Consider the following 23150-nt stretch of genomic DNA (forward strand, 5'->3'; position numbering starts at 1 on the left):
CAAAACGCACATGACGTGCAGAGAAATACACTTAAAGGTTAACTTCTGATTGTGCTTTTACATGAGCCCTAACACTGTGACCACGCATTGTTAGCAGACATTGATCGTCTGCATCAAATCTGCTGTAAAACCCAAGGACGAGACACTCTGCATCAATACTAAACACATCCCACAGCTAGATAAAAAGCCTCAACCTGCACTTTCAGACTTAAAAAGTCAATAATTCTGACAAGAATTCAGGCTTGACCTTCAAAAGCAGTGACTCACTTGCAAATACGAAATTTTGGTCTTTGGCCACAAAGGTTAGCTTGCTTTAGTGTGTGACTGTGCATGATTTGGAAAAATGTGACGCTTTGTGCTTCAGTGACAGTTCAGGATCTATAAAGCAGGCTGAGACTGGAGACAGAAGGGCCTTACTTGAGTTCTGGCCATAGCCAGGAGTGCCTCCATTAATATGAGGCTGTTGTTGTTGCTGCTGCTGCTGCTGCTGCTGCTGCTGCTGTAGTTGTTGCTGCTGCTGCAAGGAGAACTGGGAAGTGACCGACGGCGCCCGGCGGTAGGTGCCCGTGGCCGAAACCATAGAGACAGAGGAGTTGGAGGGGTTGTGCCGCGAAATCTGCCGCGAGATGGTTCCAAACTGGGACATTGGAGCGGGGCCCAGACCAGGCCCAGGGGCCACCACTAGAAACACCCAAAGAAAGAGAAAGAAGAGAGGGAGGATGGGCAGGGCCAAAGAGGGAAGGAGGGGGGGGTTAGACAGAGGAGACGGAAAGGGGAAGAGGGAAAAAGAAGAACCCAAAACATGAATCAGCGAGATTGTAAACGATAATGTGAGTATATAATACCTGTTTAGAGCCCCACACCTGAAACAATCAGTAGCCAATCAAAGGAAGCAGGAGAGCTAGGGTAGTAAAATGGTAAGAACAGCTGCACAGAGATATTTCATGAGGGTAAAAATGAAACACAAGAATCCCAAAAGGTCATCCGAATAAATCCTGCACCTCAGGGTTTGTTAGCAATGTAGCAAAGGAAAAGATTCGGTGAGCGAAGACAAGAGAGCAGCAACAGAACAGCCTGATCCTTCAGGTTTCAACAGAGCTGCCAGTGAAAACGACTTCTCCACACATTTTTGGATTTTAAATGTCTGAGCATTCGCAACGACTTCATGTGTAAGAGGAATCGAATCATCTCTTTGAATAGCAGCATATACAGCATTATACAGTAGATGCAGTGTGTCTGAGAGGGAGAGAAGGGGTTAAAGAGAGTATTTCCTGTTCACATTTCTGGATAACATACAGTCTCTAAGGAGAGGCCCTGCTCTCAGATAGGGATGGGTGGAACCAGAGGAAGTAAAGCTTCAGAGGAACACAGGAGCAAACAAACTTCTCCATGTTGTCACCGGCGGAGGTAATTATAGCTGGAAGTGCGCATTGATGTTCAGAGGATAAAATGTGCATGTATTCAAATGATCATCGTGCTCAAGATGGCAGTCAATCAGATACAAGCAGCCGCTGCGCACGCACACACACACACACACATACAGTAGTTGATAGGAATCAAACAGCTGGATGCTTTTCAGCCCGGCAGAGCTCTGACAGTAAATCAAAGCCAGTAACACTCAGTGATTCAGAGTCAATACCTCATGTAAATTAAAGCTACGTTAGGCAAAATTAAATGTCTGCAGCTCTCAAATGGCTGTTTGAAGGTTTTAAAACTTCATTACCCAGAAATCATATCATCAGCGGTGAGCCTCGCTGTCACAGAACTGACTGCTGGCTCGTTCTTTTTCAGGCATCAATTTATCCCTTAATGTGCACAAAGATTTTCTACCAGCAACAATAACTAACAGCCGGACTGAGCTATGAATAAATATTAGTTAAATTAGTTCTTAGTAACTGCACAGGTTGCACCATTAAAACCTAATAATGTTTCAGCTAGTGAAGATTTTACAATGTGTAAGCCGGAAAATGCCGTCCAATCAAAGGCAATTAAAACAGGAAGTCACTCTGGCATCACAAGATGTAACATAAATTACAATATAACTATCAGAGGGTTAAACAATATACTAAACTTAACTCACAATGCTTGTAAATGTTTATTAGCCATGTTCAGAATTTTATGATTTGTATGTAAATCCAATTGAGACATGTCGACCATATTCCACTACTGATTTTACTCGAAAGTCTGAACAGGTCATATATTAGCATGCTAACATTAGCTCTGTCAGTTGGTTCAGTTAGCTACGCATCACATCTTACTGTTACTGGGTAAAAACATGGAGCAAAGATTGTAAAAACTAATTTGTGTGGCGCAACCTGTTTTAATTAAGTGATGCATACATGTTCAGTTAGCAAACGCTAACGCTACAACTATGCTAAGCTAAATCTGAACTGCCAGTTCTTCCCCGTCGCAGCTCCAGTTACGGGTTCAGATATAATTCAGAACATTTTTGCCTGATGCAGCTTTAACCAAAATCACTTTTCTGGTACAACAGTAAATGAATTTGAATGAAACAGTAACTTACCTGTGCCAAAGAAGTCTCAAAGTCCTTAAGGTAAGTGAAATGTACATCTTTGTATGGAATACAGAATCTCAGCTTGAGGGCCTTCATTTTTATTCTTGAATTTCGGTTGTAAAATTTATCATTCGCTCTGACAATGCTGACAGCAAACGGGTTTGGACACGTTGCCAGATTAATGACAGTAATTAACTGTAGCCAGGCCTTAGGTGACATGAGACTTCTTAACCAATCACAGCAGATTGGTGAAGGAATAAGGAAGCACCACCACCACTGAGCATTGAGACAAATGTCACTGCGCTGAACAGAAAAAAGCCGGACACTTTCTCACACTGACCTGTTGTGTCTCCGATCAGAAGCACATATAGTGAGCTCACACTGCAAGCAAGAGGATCGGCATCAGCACGTCATTCTCTAAGTTTAACATGTCACTCATTTAATGAGCCACGGTTCTGACTACAAAGGACAAATTGTAGGAAGAAATTTAGGATACTCAAATCTTTTGTGTTCTCTAAAGCTCCAGAAATTAGCTTTTTAGGTGAATTTATTCTAAAACTATGTATATACAGCCCGTTTTTTAAACTGTTAAACTTAACCGCTCTTGCTTGCAGTATGTACAAACTGTAAGACACTTATCCACACACACACACCACCCTTATTTATGCATCGACACCATGAGAGGATCACAGTAGATGTGCTGATTATCCACCATCAGAGGCGTCAGGAGCGGCCTCGGAGGTCGAGCAGTCTCACCTAACGGCGGCGGCGGCGGTGGTGGTGGTGCAGGGGGGCCGAGCCCGGCCATGGGTGGTGGAGGTGGTGGTGGAGGAGGAGGAGGGGGAGCGGACATGGGCGGGACTGAAAGGAGTGTTTACATTAGAAACCATTTAATGCAGAGGCAGAACAGAGTCTGTCCTCCTGCACCTCTCCGCTGTTACATAACAACACATCACTCCACTCAAGAACCCTTCGGGGTCGGAGGAGAGCTTCGACTTTGTCAAGGCGCGGCGCTGCTCCGCACACACTCGCACACACTTCTTTGTGGTATGAATTGAGTGTTTCCATGGCGACGGGCTTGCAGGGAGAGCTGCGGTTAGTTCCGAGCTGCCGGCCTGATCCTGGCACCAAGGTAAAAAAGCTGCTACGCAAACCTAAAATATTTCTTCTGCAGCTCAAACCACTTGCAAAAGTTAAACGCAGTAGAATCTAAGGCTTGCGTGTGGTGTAGTGCAGTGCTATGTGCAGCGTGTGCGTGGTGTTGTGTGGGCCTTACTGTTCCACTATAAAGCAGCAGGCCTAACGCAGCTTGGCCTATTTACACAGTAGGATAGAGAATCAGCTGTGCTTAGAACACAATGGGTCTCCATAATCCCTGTCTGGTAAACATAGGCTTTATGTAGTGTGGTCTCACTATCTGCAAATAGTACATAACATTTACACCTTGTCAAGTAAGGCCTATTATTGGTTTACACATGTATATTATACTTAAAGACATAAACTTGTTTCCTTATGTTTGTTGCTCCAAATTTACATTTTTTTTGCAAATATACACAGACGTGCACTTTGGAATCACAGGTAATACTTTGTAGAGTTATGTAGTAGTCACTCTGTCTGCTGTTTAATGTATGCAACAAAGTAAACAGACTGAGGCCTGCAGCCTGTATTTCGTCATTGTCTGTCAATGTTTAAAGAGTGTTATCTCTTTTAACACAGGTCAAACAGGACAGACTTCCACTGTTAAGAGTTTCAAGTGCAAAACAGATTTTTTTGGAGTAAAAATAACAAATATCTGTTCTTTTTTTATCCTTCTTCGTTGGGTTAGCAGCACCGTAAAGCAGGTTTGGTGGAGCACAATCCAGCCGCCACTGCTGACTGGTTACTAAAAGCCGCAGTCACTGCACGACGTGCTGCTGGCAAAGCTCACCTGGTCCAGAGTTGGGGATGGAGGGTGTAGGCACGGCGATGGGAATGCCAATACCGCTGCTGCCGCTGTTCTCCCTGCTGCTGCTACCCCCGCTGCTTCCACTGAGGGAGGAGAGAGAGGACATGGTTTTATTCGAGGCAACCTGCTCAGCTGCACAGCGGGACAGGTAGCACAGCGGACATACAGTATGGTTATATAGTTAAAGCATTTTTCTGTCCACATTTTCACCTCTTCAACTCTCATTCTGTTTATTGCTTGATAGGACTGAGCTGCAGAGTGACACACCCAGCAAGGAATGAATCACTCAGTCAGAGTACAATAATTTGATGGAATATAGTCCATGGTTAAAATTTAAAGCTATGCTTTTTATTTCTTTTTTTTTTTTTTTATGCGGTTTCGGGTCCTCTCATTGCCCCCGAACATTTATACTAATTTACAGCGATGCTCATACAATCATACACTTAAGTATACTAACAAGTTTTGCTTAGATTTGGCTTCAGAAAGATGGCTGAAAGCTTTGTTGTACACAATATGAACCTCTGCCAAGCAATACTGTATTTTCAGTGAATGAACTAGAGGCAACAAAGACATGATATCACAGCTTTATGAGAACAGTGTTGTAGCCAGAGATGCAGAGGCTGCCAATATAAACACCGCTGATACAGTCGTCTACCTTCACACAGTCAATTAAATGTTAGTCGATCTAAACAAAACTTTACTCAAAAGGCACATGTGAGTATGTGTTTTCCATATTTATTGTCCAAAAACAGATTCGTGAATTGATCACATTTGTAAAGCTGTTTCACAGGTGACTTCACATGTCTGTATGTAAATGTTGCTATTTGTTTATAAATTAAACTGTTTTAATGTGAGGTCTTCAAATTCATGTGTGATATATGTGAGAATGACACGCCCACATCATGTGAATATGTCACATGTAAAATATCCAAAAAACGCAAATGAGGCGTGTTTATAGGTGAAAGTTGTGCGTTTTTCATGCTAGTTATGATGGTCAATTTATTGACTTAATTTAACTTATTACCATAATTTAGGTTTCATATCATTGTACAGTTAATATTTTCGGGCTCTTTATTATTGCTTTGACAACAAAATATCAAGATGTCAGTTTGGGCTGTGAGAAATTATTATGAGATTTTTTTTTTTACTTAATCAAAAAATAAGAGATTAGTTGATGCTATCAATATCATAATTTTAGATATTTAGGTTATTATAATATTCTGATATAAACAGTAGAGTTATTTCGCTTATTTGACGGTTTCCGTGCTAAACTTGGCCATCACTCCATCCACGCCTCTAATTCTGTCAAGCCGCCCAGCCGCAGCCCGTGCCCGTAAGACATGGGAATGTAGTATGTGTGTCAGCTCGGCAGAGGCCTGTATAAGCGCCGTTTCACTCTGTTTGACCCCAAGAGCCGTAGATGAATGCCCCGACCGACTAAACCTCCCCCTCCTGCTTTCACCCCCTCTCTCTCAGGCTGGCCTTGATCCTCATTTCTGCTCCAGCCCCTCGCCCCACCTCTCCTTTTATCTGCCTCTTTCATCGCTGCTTTTCAGCTGATCCTCGTCCCTACCTCTCACCCCTAACCATGCCTCGACCTCCTCCTCCTCGCCTGTAAAGTGATTCCCCATTCGTCTACCTTCACTCCTCACCCCACAGTCTCCTCTCACTCCGACCATCCGTCTGAACCCCGGCTCGCTCTCACCACCCCCCACATCTCTTTATCCCCTTTTCCCCATCATCCCCCTCTTCACCTCTGATCCATGTCAGTCGAGCCCTGGGGCTCTCCAGGCACAGCCAGCAGGGGTTACCCCTCTGAAGGATGCTGGCGGCAGTGGGAGCTAAGAGTCCGTGGGGATAAAAGCTAAACAATATTGTGTCATTCCCTCTTTTGAAGTGAACGCCGTGCTTCACTCCCCCATCTTCATGTCCTGGATTCATCCGTTCTAATCCCTGTATAAAACTTCCCCGTTCCTTCGCTAACCCATTTATCTCATCCCCAGCTTTTGCCTTTCTCGTCCTTCTTTGTTTCAAAACACTCGCTGGGAAACAAAAAAGCACTCAGCTCCATGCCTCCTGCTCCACCTTCCTCCTCATTCAGCCTCTACTCAACACTGTGACTTGATTATAAATCAGCTAGGCTAAAAAAAAAAAAAAAAAAAAAAAAAGTTCCAGCTCACTCGCTCACAGCTGATATAAAATCCCTGGAGCAAATGACGGAAAAGACACTGTTCTCAGTGAAAGGAACAAAAAGTAAAAAACAACATGCAAAAAGTATGAGCTCAGGCATTGTGACGTGATGTGACTCGGCATAAGCGGGAGAAACAGACTTACAGAGTAGCCCAGAGGATAATGTAATATGAAAAAGACTGAAAGCTTCTTGCTTACAAAAGAATGAAGATTGTTATTGAGGCTTCAGATGTGCATAAATAACCTGAAGCGCATAAACAGCAGAATATGAACACGAGGGTTGTTGTAATCTAGCATAATAATGGCATGCAAAGTGATTTCAGCTCAGGGCTCTTCTCCAAGAATTGGTATATGAAAAGGTCAATTAGGCCAAATTCAATTTTAATTAATTGCAAAATATTCTGAGACTGACCATTTGAGACTTATAGCTCAGCCATCTTGCAAAAAAAAAAAAGAAAAGAAAAATTACTGAGCTTGCAGATGTTAAATAGCATAGTTCTCAATTAAGATGATTGAAAAGGAGCAGTGTGATGTTTATTTGGGCATTAAAATATGTGAGGGTGATGAGCAGGCAGGTAAACCGGAAGCTAATGCATGTCTCCATGGTGACATATAACTAGAAATATACAACTCTTTATTTATAGCTAATATATTTAACTTCTGCGGTTCTGCTTCTCTGCTGCACATTTGAAAAGCTTCGTTTAAGTACTTTAAGTCCTCCCAAAAAAACAAAAAGCAGTCCCACATGCAAAAGCTCCATAACAACAAAAGGGAAATAAAACGGAAGCTCTGAACAAACAAATGCAAAATATAAAAAGACACAACTGTGCTTGAACTACAGTTTCATTTTATAAATAATTTCAGAAAACTTGTTTAAAATGGTTTTCAGGTGGGGGAGGGGGATTTATGCCTTTATAAGGGAGATTGCAGCAGAGAGATGACAGGAAATTGAAGGAGATAAATGGGGAAAGGTGGCAAAGGTCTCCTGCTGGACACGAAACGGGGGACGCTGTAGTTCATGCTTCAGCCGTTTAGCCTCCAGGGAGACCATAATTACTTTTAATCAGGTTTAAAATGAAGAAAGAATGAAGCAGTGAAGAGTAGACAGCAGCTGAGGAAGGCTGATGGTTCTTGAGGAGGAGCAGCTGGAACAATTTTAAAACGCGTTTTAAAAAAACATTAGTCAAATACTCTGACATGATGTGACGAAGTTACACACAATTATCTACTTTTTTTCTCTAATTATTTATTGCATTTTGATGTTTCACCCACAGAGTCACACTCATCTAAAATGCATCTCCTGCTTGTTAGAATAGAAGCAGGAGTCCTGGTAATCAAATTTTATCACCGGGATAGTACAGTGACTGTAATAAGCACATTTTCTACCTGCAGATGACCAATATTTCCCCAGAAATATATCAGATAATAACAGGGAACATACAGCAGACGCTGATATTGAATTCAAACCTCAGTTGAGGATGGCATTGACTGACGAGCTGAATAAGCACAGCCGACTTCAAGCCCCTGTAATCAAATAGTGATGCCACAGCAATATCGGCTGAAGCAGGGTGGGTGCAGCCCGACTCTGAGGGCAGCGTCAGGTTGTTAAAGGGACACGAGGGTGGCTTTAAGCCGCAGATCTGCGACGGTGATGCCGAACATCTGCATGTGCTTTGCTGTTGCTCCACAGCCTTCAAGCATTTGACCTGGAGTTCGGTCTTAATTGTTAAAGTAGAAGAAGCTCTGGGGAACTTCTGTGTGAACGAGCAGCATACATGAGAAGCTGGGGCGAGGGGAGGGAAAAATAAAATGATATGTAATATTTATGAGCATCACAGTCAGCATAACAGGCTTTTTAGCTAATGAGGGGACTTCACTCACTCGTAACTCAAATTTGATGAAAGCGTCGTCTCAGGCTTTCTCCGCGTGGAGGTTTCTGGGTAACAAACCTTGAGAGCTATGTTCAAGGGTTTCCACGCTGCAGTTGACTTAGGGGTGTTTTGAAACAGCACTTTATATCAGAGGCTTTTACAGATATTAATATGGGAGTGATTCAGGCTACAGTAAGAAACACTCCAAGCCTTGTCAGACAAATGCTGGATTTAGTGCAGCGGGAGGAGGAAGAGGTGCGAAAGTGCTCGGAGCTGCTGAACTGAATGAAGAGATTAGAACTACCTGGCGTGAAGGGGGACCAGTGTTTTTTTTAGAGAGATGCTTTTCTCACATTACTGAAACACTGAGTGCACATCTAGTGTTCAGTTTAGAGGTGCAGCAGGACCACTAGTTCCACTCATGTCGATGTGTAAAAATAGGAAAAAAGTACATGCATCGCTCTCCACTAAAAGCTGTGCAAAGCTGATTAACAATTCGGTTGCAGATTTCAGAGACTTTTATCCATGAAGTTTTTATCTTAAACTCAAACCATATCAGCAGGGGGGCAACAAATGGCTGCTATCAGTTTGATATTATGAGGCCATTTTTAACTCGACATTATCTTCCTACTCTTATACTTTGCTTTCAAGTAGGAAACAGACAACTTTTCACCTCAAAGAGATAAAGTGAAAATGTCAGTTTTAGAAGCGAAGCAAACATTAGCAGAAAAAGCGTGAGTTCATTCATTAATTTAGTCTATAATGGAGACGTGAAGGCAGATAGAAATGGTGCCAGCGGGACCGCATCACCAGTCTGTCTTCATTTTGCTGGGAGATTACACCCGGTGGCAGACAGAAGTGCATAGTGAAAGTGAGGCTTTTAGGGAACCAATCTAACCTCTGCTGGTGTCTTTATTCTAAAGCCATTACGTTGCATAATCAACATTTACTTCATTAAGATATGTTTAAGCAAAAACACGTCTATTGCCAGTTTGACTTATTTAACTTCCTATATTTAAAGTTGCTACTTAAAAGTGTTTGTATGCTACATTTTGCTTCCACATGAACTCCCCATTAGTGTATCATGATTCTGCTACTAGCACCTTGCAGTTCTTGGAGGTGTACTGTAAATTCTACAACCACTCCTTCCCAATACTCTGTACTTGCTGCACCTACTGTATGTCTGTTTGGGAAAAGGATTCATCCTCTGTTGCTTGTCCTGCAGGTTTTTGGGTTTGTTTATTCTAACTTTGACTTTTTTTGGAGAGTTTCAAGTGATATTAACAAACCTGCCTTGACTTGAGTCGCTGTGCGTGTTAGTGTTGATCTCGTAGTAGAAGTATCACAGTTATATGTGTTCACATTCTCATACAAAGAGCAAAGAAATATGAGCATACGCCATCGTGTCTCATTGGCCTTGCAAGTAATGCTTTTCCTTTTTGATTAATTTCTTGCTTATTTTTTTGGTCTTGTCTTGTCTTTGTTCATGTATGAAAATAGCAGTAAATGACTGTACATCAAAGCTCGTAAAGCCCATGATGGCACCTTGTAAATGTTTGTTTGTCTTACGCAACAAAACCCTTTGAGTCAAAACCCAAAAATATTCAATTTATAGCGATATGAAAGAGGAAAGCAGTAAATCCTCACATCTGAGAAACTGGAACCTGACAAATGACGTCAAAGATGAATCACTTATCAGAATCGCCTGTTAATAACTTGTTGATCAGCAATAGTTTGTGCCTAGTATCAGACTGTGCCTCCTCTCTTCGTATCTACCTGTGTGTGCGTTGCCTCTGGTTGAGCGACGCCGTGCGTCCGGGGCTGTGCTGCTGCCCGTGCTGGCTGCCTAGCCGGGCGGGGCTGGTCATGTAGTCGTTGGGCACCGTCGGCGGCTTCACTGGCTCCAGGGTCTTGAAGGGCGTGTTGCGTCTGCGGCAGCCAAAGGTGCAAAATGAAAGGCAAAGAAGGATAAATCAAGGACGACAATGATCATGACTGTGCAAATCCTACTATCAGTTTACCCAGCTGGCTGCTGTGCGCGACGGGCTGGAAGTTTACTTTTAGAATTAATATGTGATTAGTGTCGCCGACTGCTGCAGCGCTTCACACGATGACAACGCTCATCAGGTCTGTGGGAGCTACGCTACACTAACAGATAAAAGTCCCCAGACTTTTCTTTACTTGGATCCATGTGTGAATGTGAGCCAAAACCACAAAACACAGCCATCACAACCACCCACCCACCACATAAACCATGTCCTGGGGCATCTTGTTAGTTCAGATGGGAGTGCCATCTTACTCTTCACCTCATCTATTTATTTTAAATAACAAAGTAAAAACACCCCCCCTTCAAAATAAGAAAAAAAAAGTAAATGTGACATGTACTTTAACTGCATTTCTTTAATTGCACCCGCAAGAGATCTGTTTTTTTTGTTTGTTACATTCTGTGTTTGATAATTAGAGGATTCCTCTCGGGCCGACTGGACTGGAAATCTTACCCGAGCGTGCCGCGCCCTGACATGGGAGGGCTCGGTGGCTTCTGCGTCGGCGGATTGGTCCTCGATAGCGTTCCTCCTCTGATTGACTGATTGTTTCCATGTTGCTGTGGTTGGAAGAAAAAAACCCCAAAGACGCTTGTTTAACAAACAAATTACTTCAGAGAGTGTGGGTGATTACTGCTTGTGTGACAAAAATCAAAAGTTAGAGGCTGCCCAGATGACTCTTCAGCAACTTACATGTACTGTATATATATATACACATATATGTGAGTTAATAATATCTGAAAGGTTATGTGACACCAACCCAGCTCGTGTTTAGCTCAGCCACAGGGTGTTTGCTGCTGATTGCAGGTTAGAAAACGCTGGGTTAGTTTCAATAAGGCTTCTTGCAAAACACTTGTGTGTTAAACACATACTTTGACTAAAAAACTGAATAACTGAATCTAGTTGCGAATTCCACATAATAGAGAAATACTCTTTTAATAAACTTCATATATATACAGTATATGCTTCATCTGGGAAGCCTATAAGGATTTAAATAAACTACAGAACATTTATTGACAACTACACGACATGTAAAGTAAATGACAGCTGACAAATTGACGAGGATGTTACAGAGCTGCAGACTGTGTTCTAGGCTAAGAGGACTACAGTACAGACAGTTAATGGGGATAACATGGGAACTGACAACAAGAATCACATGTATTGGGGTTTGCTGTACAAGGGAGTTGGACGAATCTATCAATAATAGACTCTAGTAAAAGGGGTCATGTGACAAACCAGACTTACCTTGGCTTTTAGCCACTTATGTGGGTGAAGGGGAAAAAAAACAGAAGAGAGACACAGAAAGAGTGCATGTCAAAATGGCCATGTCTAAACGGATCAATAGATGTCCACGTACAGGCGAGCAGGAGAAAAATGACTCTTCGTTGTATTTACACTGAGTAAACATTTAGCCTGACCTGGCCAGTTCAGCAGATACAAGTCATGCTACCCAGGGAAAACACTGTGGCTCCTGGCTGTTGCTCTCTCTACTTAGACCTACAGCACCACACCCAGTGCCACAGTCAGACTGGAAGGAAACTGCAGGGATCTGATGGCAGAGCTATTGTGCACAAGTCATATGTTAACAGGGTGTCTGAGGCTGAAGAGTGTACCTTTCTACATGAAAAAGCTGCCACACAAATAAGTCAAATGAGCATCTGTGGTCATTAAATTAATTTTTTTTGCAAATATACAGGTTTAGACTCAAAATAATTTCAGATTATCACATTACTGGCAGCGATAAAAAGCCACCTTTGTACTTGTGTGGGCTGATGTCAAAGAGAATATAGAGCCAACATAGCAGTGGGCTTTGACAACTGCAGAGTCAAGTGGCTCATCTATAATGCATCTTCCCCAGTGGCCTTTGCAGAAAGCACTGTAGCATCACAAGACCAACGAGAGGGAGAGAAAATGAAACTAAAAGCAAATTCACAGCATAGGGCAGAGTACGAAGCGATCTCTGCCTATTTAAAAACAGAAAACACCTTCAGTGCAGCCGTGAATGGTAAATCTCATGTTCAAATTTCACACTCTGCAGGTTATCAGAGCTAGACGAGATTCAATTTACAATCTAGGTCATGCCAGAAATGCCAAGGCCTACTACTGCCTTCCCTTATCTTCCTGGCAAATGCCGGATCTCCGTTTTGCTGCACAAACCAGACTGTCAGCGTGGAAATGCTTCAGTAACGTCCAAGTTGAATTATGGACAGACAGGTTCAGATTAAGGTCGTTATCAAGTCCAAAAAGGCTTAGCATGTCGGGCTGGGCGGGAAATCTAGAGCAATGCGGTCTGTCAGAGTTGGGCGAGTCTGTCGAGGGTCAATGCTCAGTATAAAGGACACACACACTTCCTGTGGTTAATGTAGCCACAAAGGAAACACCACAACTAATATAGTCCAAACAAGAAGACAAGTAGAAGTCGTGACATATGACGGTGGCTTTATTTTTTTTCTCAAAATCAAGACTTTCTAACTTGGGAACTGACTTGTTGACCTTTTGATTAAATCCTAGAAAATGTTGTGTCGGCATTTCCATGCTGGATTAAGATTTATCCAACACAAGATTAGCCTAATTTCTCACTTCTCAGTCTCTTTACACTGTATCAGAGCTGTTTTAAGAAACTTCTAATGCAAACCGATCATTTCCTATTGCAGCTGCTTCACATTAAAGGCATTCAACTGGGCAAACACCAGGGGCTTTTGTTGCAATGAAGACAAAACAGCATGTTTTTGTCACCGCAGTTAGCGCTGATACCAGTTAGCAGGCTGGTAGCGCCGCAAAAAAAGACAACAGTCATTTCTAGGCATTTTTTTGATTGCTTGTAAATATTACAGGAAGTAATGCAACAAGAAGAAGCGGTGACAGTCAGCTGAAGAGCTGCAGGCAACAGGCTGCAAACCTAACGGTGGCAATTTTGACTGACTTCTGTATTAAAACAACGTGAGTTTGTTTGGCTGAACTGTAAACAGATATGCCAGTTGCTCCTCTGCTGTATTTCTGAGCTAACCAAGGAGAGTTTGCCGTGGTACTGAGCTGCACTTTGTGTTATATGTTGACCACGGGTGTCACCAAATCAACCAGGACTGCATTTTTAAGGATTATCATTTCAGTGAATGGTGACTTCAAAAAAGCAGTCATGATTTTGTCGACTCAAGCAAGAAAAACATCAAAATTCCCCAAAACTCTAACTATCCCTTTAAGTTAATCCTGTAAACTCATCACTGTCACAGCAGCAAATATCAAAGGATTGAAATCTAACTCCAAACACCTGACATCAGCGTCCCTGGATTCCCAAAAGCCCCGCTGACTAGATTAAACATCAGCTGACTGGGAGAGTAAATCTCATCTTTGGTATTAAAACTGAAAAGCATCATGTCACCGTCAGTACGCCTTGAGGTGCAGGAACATCCCGATCCCTCAGCTGTGAGATTCCACTTATTATTGATATGATGCTGCTGTGTTCAGAGAAGAATCTGATTATCCGCAAGATGAATTTCATCTTCTCTCTTCCCTCAATTCTTCTTTTTCTTTATCGCCCCTGCGGATCTTTGCGCAGCTTCTAACCAATAATGTATGCGAGCGCCACATGCTCGATGATGTTTCTTCTCTATATTACAGCTAATGCTTTAATTATATATACACTGTGTGAGGCTGTGACACCAATTCAACATTTAGGCCTCTGCAAACACTCGCAGATGTAGCGAGTTTCACAGTTAACTGGAGGCAATAGACATGATTTAAACTCCCATTAAAGTATTGATTCTGGTCTGTAAGTAAACCATGGCTATAGATATTCTATACAAGCCTGGCATCTGACAGCAGCCATCACAGGATGCTGTATGAATTAATATGGAGTATTGATGTTGAGTATTGATTGGCTCTTTCGGCTGTGACATGCATAGATGAGAGGAGGTGAATGATGTAGGGCTGTGTGTGTGTGTGTGTGTGTGTGTGTGTGTGTGTTCCCCATCATATTCACTGACTAAATGCAGCATGAAGACATTTAAAAAGGAGAAAATCCACTGAGATTAGGCCCAGAGTAATACGTAATGTTCTTAAAATAGATGCATCAAACACTCTGGAAGCAGCCATGAAGCACGATGGTTTCAGTAATTTGACACTATTGTGCAATGATCTAGTGGCATCCTAATTTTGAGCCGCTCTTCTAGTTAATCCAGCACAGCAGAGTCAGAACTGTGGATGATTCACATGAACTTCACTGTGATTTTGCTTGATTTCTGCCCTGTGATTACATTTAAAGGGGAATGAACATCATTAAATTATATATTGACTGAAGAAATTGGAAGCCGTTGACAAAACAAAACTCCACTTAAGGTCCATAGCTGTTCTGGGGCTTTTGATCATTTCACATGATCTTCATCATGCCCTGCTGTTGAAATTGTGCATTGCATTTTTTTTATAAGTAAATAAAAGAAAATATGAACATCTATAATTCCATGACAACTGGGTAGATACAATCCGCTGGTGAAGATCATGTGATATGATAAAAAGTGCCAGAGTAGCTGCTTAATGGAAGTACATAATGTTCATAATAAGCAGTGAAAAGTTTGTTCTTGTCGCAGGAAACACACCCAAATAAAATGCTTCATCACAGCCATCACAGTGTTCCACTATGACGGGGTCCAGTGTAATTCCCTGCACAGTAAATTGAGACTGACAATACGGGACGGTAATGGCGGGCCTCTAATCCAATCTGTCTGAAAGCTGCAATTGATTGGCTGATTGATGGAGCAGAGGACGCTCAAAGGGGAGGACGGAGATCGCCAAAATGCCTGCGGCCGTGAGGAAATGATGTCATTACCACCACTGTCAGGCCGACCCAGTGACCCCTAAAGCGAGCCCTAATGGCACAGAGGGAGTGAAAATGTCACTCTTGGATCATCAGTTTCGACTTGGGAGAGTCTATCACATCAAAAACAGCTCTCCGGCCTTTCAGATTGCACTGATGTGAAAATGAAGAACAAATCTAACTGTGACATCATTCAGGTTTAGAGAAACTGGAGAACGAGATCACAAGGGTGGCCTGGGCCTAAGTGCCTTTAAAAACGTCGCCATTTTCACAACACTCTAAGAATAGAGCTGTTTTCTGAAAGCTGCGTGATGTAATCACTTTTTTAGTTCATCTCCACCCCCAACCCGTTCCCACCAACCCACACTGAAACATATTCCTGTAGGGTCAGAAGGGGTGCTTTCTGAAGATGAAAGGGAAAGCACAAGAGATGGAGTGTGAGTGTGAGCGAGAAAACGAGTCAAAGTGGGAGAGAGATGAGAAGGAGGGAGATAGGAATACCTCTGGCAGCAAAGAGAGGAGGGGGGAGGGAAGAAGATTAGATATAGTAGAACAAGAAAGTGGAGGAACAGAAGCAGAGATAAACTAATGGACTGAGTGTAGAGAAAGCAGATCGGGAGCATCAAGTACATGAAACCAGGAAGAAAAGGGACATTTTACTCACCTTGACGCCATGGCCAACGTCGTCCAGTACAGTGTAGTCAATGGGCTTCCTGATGTACCTGACCGGCCGCTCCATATTAGCTGGCGCTATGATCTTATGGGTCCTCGACGTGTTCTTGTTGGTGGTCAGGATCCCGATCTCCCGCCTGGCCACCTTCTCTTTATGGATGTCCACAGTCTGTAAATGACACAGTGAGGACAGATGAGGGGATGTGATCGATGCCAAAGTGAAAACACAGAGACGCACGGCAGCAGGGACCTCTGGGATTGAATGAACTCGTCATACAGCAGCTGAAGAAGGTTTAATTAAATCATGAGGCTGTGCTTTTCATCACCAAGGTCGTAATCTTTTTACAACAGCCAATGCACACTAATTCAATCGATTGCGGTACAGACCAGAATAATGACCGAAGCATGTGTGTCTGAACATTTCTGACCGACTAAAAATTCATCATGCACAAAAATACACAGAAATGTAAAAAAAATAAAGACTGAGAGAGATGAGTTAGAACTGAAAGTGATGTGATGAAATGTTACTGAAGGGAACACTGAGTGAAAGAACACTGCAGTCATGTTTCAGAGGAATTAAATTAAGTCTATTGTGTATCTAAATCATATTTTCACAAATTTCTAAGTGCTGAAAAAATGTCTTTCATCTTCCTTTTGCAGAACGCTGGGGCCAAATTGCGATGCATTATTTATACTCCTGGAGCCCAGAGTGTTTTACCATTGAAACTGAACCGATGTTCGATTAATTACCCAATCTGCTTTGCAAAATCTAGTGGCTTTAAAAATGCATTGGATAATCTTGCACACTGCTGGCTCCAAATGAAAAATGTATTTACTGAAAACTGAAACTTATGCTTTCCTTCTGTAACCTGTGTGGTGCATGTTTGCAGCCAAGGTTTGATCATTAGGAAGACTGTATTAAGGCTTGAATGAGGCAGTGGATCTACAGTTTCTGAATCTGGACTTTCCAAGCTCACAGTCCATCAATACTTTTGTTTGTGCACACAAGGTGAATCTATGCTGCGTGAACTGGTGTAGATAAGATAATTCAGTTTGAATCACTAGAAAGCAAAATGCTTTGGAGTTGGTCGTCTTGGTTACCATTTATGCAGTTATCAAACCCAAACCGTAACTCCCTTATTTTACACCTTGCATCACGATTTCCCAAAGGGCCAAGATGACGTCTTCAAACTGCTGTTTAGTCTTACCAAGAATCCCAGAACCGGAGATGCGCAATTCAAACTGCGATAAAACAGATAAAAGCAGCAAACCCTCACATTTGAGAAGCTGGAGCCAGAACTAATTGTTCATTATCAAATAGCGGACACTTTATTTCCTACTAGTGAAGTGCCATCAAGAGGGCGTATCCTCCATCATGTTCTAACACTACTGTCAAATCTTCAATAGATCTCAACACCATTGCATTGCATTTCCATTCCCTGCTCTGCCTGCAAACTCCCACCAAACCAAGAGGAGCCCAGGAGCAGCTGCCCTTCCTCTGCGAGATGAAAGGCTGCAATGTCTGCTGAGGACAGACCAGTAAAACGACGGTCTCTCACAGGGAGGAAGGAGTCAGCGGCCAGTGCCAACAGAGGATTCCTTTCATGCCACAGGGATCTGGAGCTGGACTGAGCTCTGTCTCTTTATGCTGCTCTGTTCAACTGCATGGACGGCTCAGCCTTCAAGTATCACTCATCCCAGAGTTGATGGAATCAACAACGCTGGTGGACTTTCAGTACATGTGGTCCAGTACAGTGCAGTAAGTGCTGACATCTCTGGACTATATCAAGTCTAATCTAATCAAGTCTAACTGTGACCTTAATGAGATACAGACTCGAGAGGTGACAAGCTCTAGTAATCAGAAAAAAAAAACTTCTTAAGTGACAACAAGGGCACAAGAACGTGGATTGTTCAAAATGACAGAAAAAAGAAGAATTAATATTTCATAACAAGGAAACTTGCTCATACATAATTGCTCCCACAGAGACTTCCCATACAAAGCGGGAAACATCCGTTCTGTTCCAATGCCCTGTTGTGTCTGCTTGAATTAAGAAGGATGACAGAGCATTGACTACAGTCGTCGTTTTTAACCTGAGCTGGGCTGCCAGAACATGAGAGGCCCTTAGTATAAAGTCTTTTAATTATTCCATTTTAGCAGCATTTCAAGGCCCAGTGGTGTAGGGCCTCCACTACGATGGGACACGCGCTAATAACTTGACCACACAGCTCAGAGATGATGCCCAAATTTCACAAATCATAGTCATCTGGAGAGAACTAGGCTAAAATCTAATCTGTCTTTTCGGCTTCCATTTGCAGGGGAGTGGTGGCTATAATGGACTCAGACAGAGGAAGGGGTAAAGGAGGAGGAGGGATTGTAGCTTGGTTTTACTTCCACAACAAATCTTTAACCTCATCTCAGCTTACTGTGACCCCAGATCTCACCTAGACATCTTGTAAAGTCATGGGACTACTGCTGTGTTTCCATCTAAGTGTCGGGTGAACCTGAAGCAAACTTTTGAAACGATGCAAAAAAGAAAATGCAACTTTCCATCATTTCCTTTCCATTTCCACCAACTGGTTTGGAGCAAATAAAATAGATTACGCAAAGCGTCATTTTGAAAGAAGTTAGCGGTATAGACTATGTTACAGGTGGTTACAATAAACAGAGTAGAAGAACAAAACCAAACCAGTTTTTTGCCGACTGCTAATAAACCTCACAGAAGGAAAACCAACCAATCGCCTTGACCACATAGAAGTTATCCGGAAAAGTGTTTCATCTCCCGTTCAGCGCATTGACCCTTTTTAGAGGAGGCAAAAACCACCTCAAAAAATGAGGAGGGTTTTTTTTTAATTTTGCCATTTCCATCGACCTTTTCTTTATGCTTCAAAACGCACATTAAAATAAGTGACAGAAGCAAGGCTAATGTTATGATAAGATATGGGAAAGAAGTGGTTCTCAGCCAAAACTCAAAAAGAGTTCCACTTCAAACGACCAAAAGAAACTCCTCCGAAACAAGAGACCTGTTGTTGAAACATGTAGCAAAATTGGGAAAGCATCTGCTCTTGGCTGAACACATTCGTTTTATCACAGTGCAGCGGGTGGACAAACATCACTGCAGCTGGCAAGGGAGGGAAGTGAGAAGGCGAGGTGCTGTGAGTTCATCTCCTTCCTGTATGCCGGGAAAATAGCCCTGCTGTAACAGTTTGGGCCCGAAGTTACAGAACTGTTGACAGAAGGGTAAATTCAAAACCACAAGTTTCACGCAGCGAGTGGCTACACCCTGTCGAGCGGGCTTTTCTAATCCGCTAACCAGTGCCCAAAGAATGTTAAATGGATCTGACAAAAATGCAAAGGTCTGAGTAGAAAAACGCTTTCTGGCTTGACCCCTCTCGACTGACCTGGCGGGGAGCTCCGATCTGAGCAATAGCTATTTAACAGTCTGACTCTCACCTCGAGTGGTTCTACTGACTTTTCAACTGGCACTAAAGACTTGATCCCAGTGGTCCATCTGTTAGGTGGGGAGAGACTGAACTCTGAATGCATCTTGCCAAGCTGAAAGGTGGATGATTCACATGTGTTTTCAACCACTGTCACCCATATGTTGGAGGCCTGCGGGTGCTTTCCCAGAACACTGAGCAGTTTTGGCTCTGGCGTTTGGCTAATCCACCAGTTACAGGCTTTTAGGATTTAAGGGCCCCCACTTCTTGCTGCCTTGTGTTTTTTGAACCGCTCTTTTTACTCATCGCCTCCATTATCTTACATTCTTCCTTCCACCCAGTTCTTCTATTGCATCTTTTAGTTTCGTCTTTTCTTTATCCCTCTAATTCCACCCAATTCTTCCCACACCCAGAAAAGAGTCGCCCACCTATATGACTAGTTTGAGGATCTAGGTCATACATTGGAACTGCTGCCAACCATCGTCATCCACATGTTCAAGCCAGAGAAAAAAAAAAAAAAATCCAGTCAAGATCAATTTGGACTGGAAAAGTTCTTCCCATTTTGGGATACCAGTGAGTCAGCACAGTGGTTGCCAAGATGAGAGATCCTTGTTGTGTTGTTAGTAGCAACAAGTGTCTAAATATTTGTGATTTTTTTTATTTATTTCTTTTTAATCCAGATTGTTGCTTTTTTGGTTCTGCCTGCACTCGGACAGCTTGCAGCTCTAAACAGGACACAAAAGCTTCAACAAGCAGGAATCTAGTGGCGTGATATTGTGTCTCACTCAACTCAACAACTTTCATTTATATAGCACCTTTCATGCAATCATGCAGCCCAAAGTGCTTCACAAAACAGAATAAAAAGACATCAAGAAAGAAACAAAACAATAAAATGGCAATAAAACAATAAAATGGCAATAAAAGCAAAATGATGAAATGGTAATAAAACAATACAAGAATAAAAAATAAAAAATAAAAATAAAAATTTGAAATAGACTAGGGCAAAAACAACAGTGTTTGAAATTAAAATAGTTTAAAACAGCAGTGTTTTGTCAGCCTGGGTTATAACATTATTCCAAATTAAAAGACAGATTAATAAGATAGGTCTTCAATTTCCTTTTAAAAATACAGAGAGAGCTTGCCATTCTGATGTCTCACGGTGAAGCACTAACATGTTTGCCCATCTGAGAAGTCTGGGATGGCTTTGTGAATACCAAAGAGATGTGTCAAAGGATCCAGTGTTGTATAATACAGCTTCCTTTGGAGTTACTGCTGATTGGGAGACAGTCTGTAAATGCGTTTGATCTCATGTTTCAATCTGTCATTTGCCTGAATTTCATCTAAACAAACACAGCGATTCCACATAACTAACGAGGTTGCGCATTTCTCTGCATAAGAGCCCAAATTTCTGACCTGATTTGTCATTATTTGCCTAAAGATTTGGTGCATGAAATTCACCATCCTGAGTGACTGGAGGCAGCAAAAAACTGTAAGATTTATGAAGTGGACTCTTCACACCATAGAGGACTTGCTGAGGAGAGATGACGCAATAATGCAATAATGTTTGCCTGCACCAACAACGTCTCAATCTTATTCTCTAGTATTTTCTTAAGCAGATAAAAGATGATGTCATTATTTATGACGCTTTGCCACTCAGAGGTTTCAGGCTGTATCTGCTGTGTCTCACTGCTTTATGTAACTGTATTTGTTTTGCATTATGTTTGGCCGTTTAAGGTTTACTTAGGGTTGGAAAATGTAATGACACACAATGACATAACATCAATTTGTCATCCACCACAGATTTTGCTATACTTTTCATACTGTGGTATCCAATGACTTATGTATATTTTTGCTACATGTGCATTTTTACTCTGTGTTCTTGTGTGAATCAGGTCAAAGACAAATTTCCATTCCTCTGCAACAGACAATATTTCTGAATCTGATCCCTTTAAAATGTTCGGCTTCATGACAATACAGGATTGAGTATTTTGGCATCAACATGATGACACATTTTATTTGTTGGTTTATCCAAACATAGACCTTTCTATCTGGGTTACTTATTTTACAGAAAATGTACTATATTTCAACCCCACATCCATGTTATGTTTCGCTGGGTGAGGTTGTATGTTTTGCCAGTTTTTTGTCAAACATTAAAAGACACGAAGGTGAGAAACATCGAAAAAGGAAAACATGCTGTGTTACATTCATCACTGTTTGTCTTCTCTCACTGCAGGTGTGTTAATGAGTCATGACTTCCTCCATTGTGTATTGCTGTCTGTGTGTTTGGATAATCTTATGTTTGACTTAGACAATAAATTAGGTGTATGCAATGGAGCAATGGAGTTCAGGTGCTTTGATTTCTTTTAATGACACACTTTGTTGTATCCAGCACCTGTTTGAGAACACAGGAAGTGAATGATGAATGTGAAAATGTACTACATCTTTCCAACGGTGAACTTCTTTGACCCAGCCTCTCCCCCTCACGCAGCTCAGACTAGAGGGTATTTAGGGAAACGGGCCACACATTGACAGAATGCGTCCACCCAACATCAGGGGCATAAATCTCTCGGTGCAGTGGCACAACCAATCAAAGGACCGGGAATGGAATTTCAAAGCCTTTCGCCAACGTAACTTGACAACTTCCCACCAGACACACACGCAGAGTTGTGGAGGGTGAGCTAAGAAGAGATCAGAAAGAAGAAAAACAAAAAAACATGTCTACAGACTTGGATATGGAATTGAGACAGCCGGTTTCACTTCAGCACATGTTAGAGAGAGAGAGGGAAAAAAAACAGCCTTTTCAGCTCTTTGGCAGACTGGCCTCGGGATGATATCCTCAATAAAACGCCTGCTATGCACAAACGCACGGACAAACAAAAAAGCTGCAGAGCATGTACTGTAGGCGTAGTAGGGAGCTTACACACAACACGGGGAAAAGCCTCCTAGACAAACACACCCTACATACCACTGTGTGTGTATGCATGTGTGGCTAGCCAGACCAGACAAATGTGCCAATGGTTGATGATAGACTTCAAATGCAGACGATAAAAAGACCAAAAAAAAATATTTCTGCAAACTGCCAGCAAGGCATCTTCTTCCTGCTCCTCTGAGATGCCACACACACACACAGAAAAGTACTCAGTTCCCATGGTACTCCGTCCAAGAACATTAGGACATGGACTATTTTTACTGGCGTGTAATATCACAAACCAGAACCACACATGATTATGAAATAAGACGTGGCGCAAGGTCCTATTAAAGGCCGTTCCTGGCTGAGAGCTACGATAAGCTTGTCTCTACAGCAGTCCAGGAATTGGAAATCCTTGTTCTGTGGGATTACGAGCAGATAAAACTATGCAGCGCGCGTCTCTTAAACACATTTGAACGTCAATTTCAGGCTTACTGTACGAGAGGATTTATCACGATGGCTGGAGCTGCTAACAGGTGAAGACATCCCGATGTGGTCGTCTTCATCTGTTTGTTTGAGGAAAAAGTTGACCGAGCCTGAATGCTCTTTCTCGGCAAAGGGACACGCTCACTATTACCATGGTTCACTCCTGAGAGCGGATTTGTAATGCTCAGTGTGTTCCAGCACTTATTTTATGAAGTGCTGCAAGCAGTGAAGTGTGCTTATTTCTGCTGCACCCACCTTCTCTCAACCTGGCTG

At 42.3% G+C, this 23150-nt stretch overlaps 1 protein-coding gene across 5 annotated transcripts in view; it reads right to left on the minus strand.

Annotated features, from left to right (window-relative positions):
* Positions 1–23150, minus strand: part of abi1a (abl-interactor 1a) — a 47361-nt gene that overhangs the window by 4459 nt on the left and 19752 nt on the right. For 2 of the 5 annotated variants that reach the window (XM_041961293.1, XM_041961294.1), the window contains exons 3-8: positions 16038–16214; positions 11020–11123; positions 10298–10450; positions 4443–4543; positions 3272–3376; positions 418–681 (exon numbers count right to left, since the gene is read on the minus strand). In XM_041961293.1, coding sequence (XP_041817227.1) covers positions 418–681; positions 3272–3376; positions 4443–4543; positions 10298–10450; positions 11020–11123; positions 16038–16214 — 904 coding nt within the window. The remainder of the gene's footprint in view (positions 1–417; positions 682–3271; positions 3377–4442; positions 4544–10297; positions 10451–11019; positions 11124–16037; positions 16215–23150) is intronic. The other 3 variants (XM_041961296.1, XM_041961295.1, XM_041961297.1) reach the window with 2 other exon arrangements.

This window comes from Chelmon rostratus, chromosome 20, assembly GCF_017976325.1.
Source record: "Chelmon rostratus isolate fCheRos1 chromosome 20, fCheRos1.pri, whole genome shotgun sequence".
Classification (NCBI taxonomy): domain Eukaryota; kingdom Metazoa; phylum Chordata; class Actinopteri; order Chaetodontiformes; family Chaetodontidae; genus Chelmon; species Chelmon rostratus.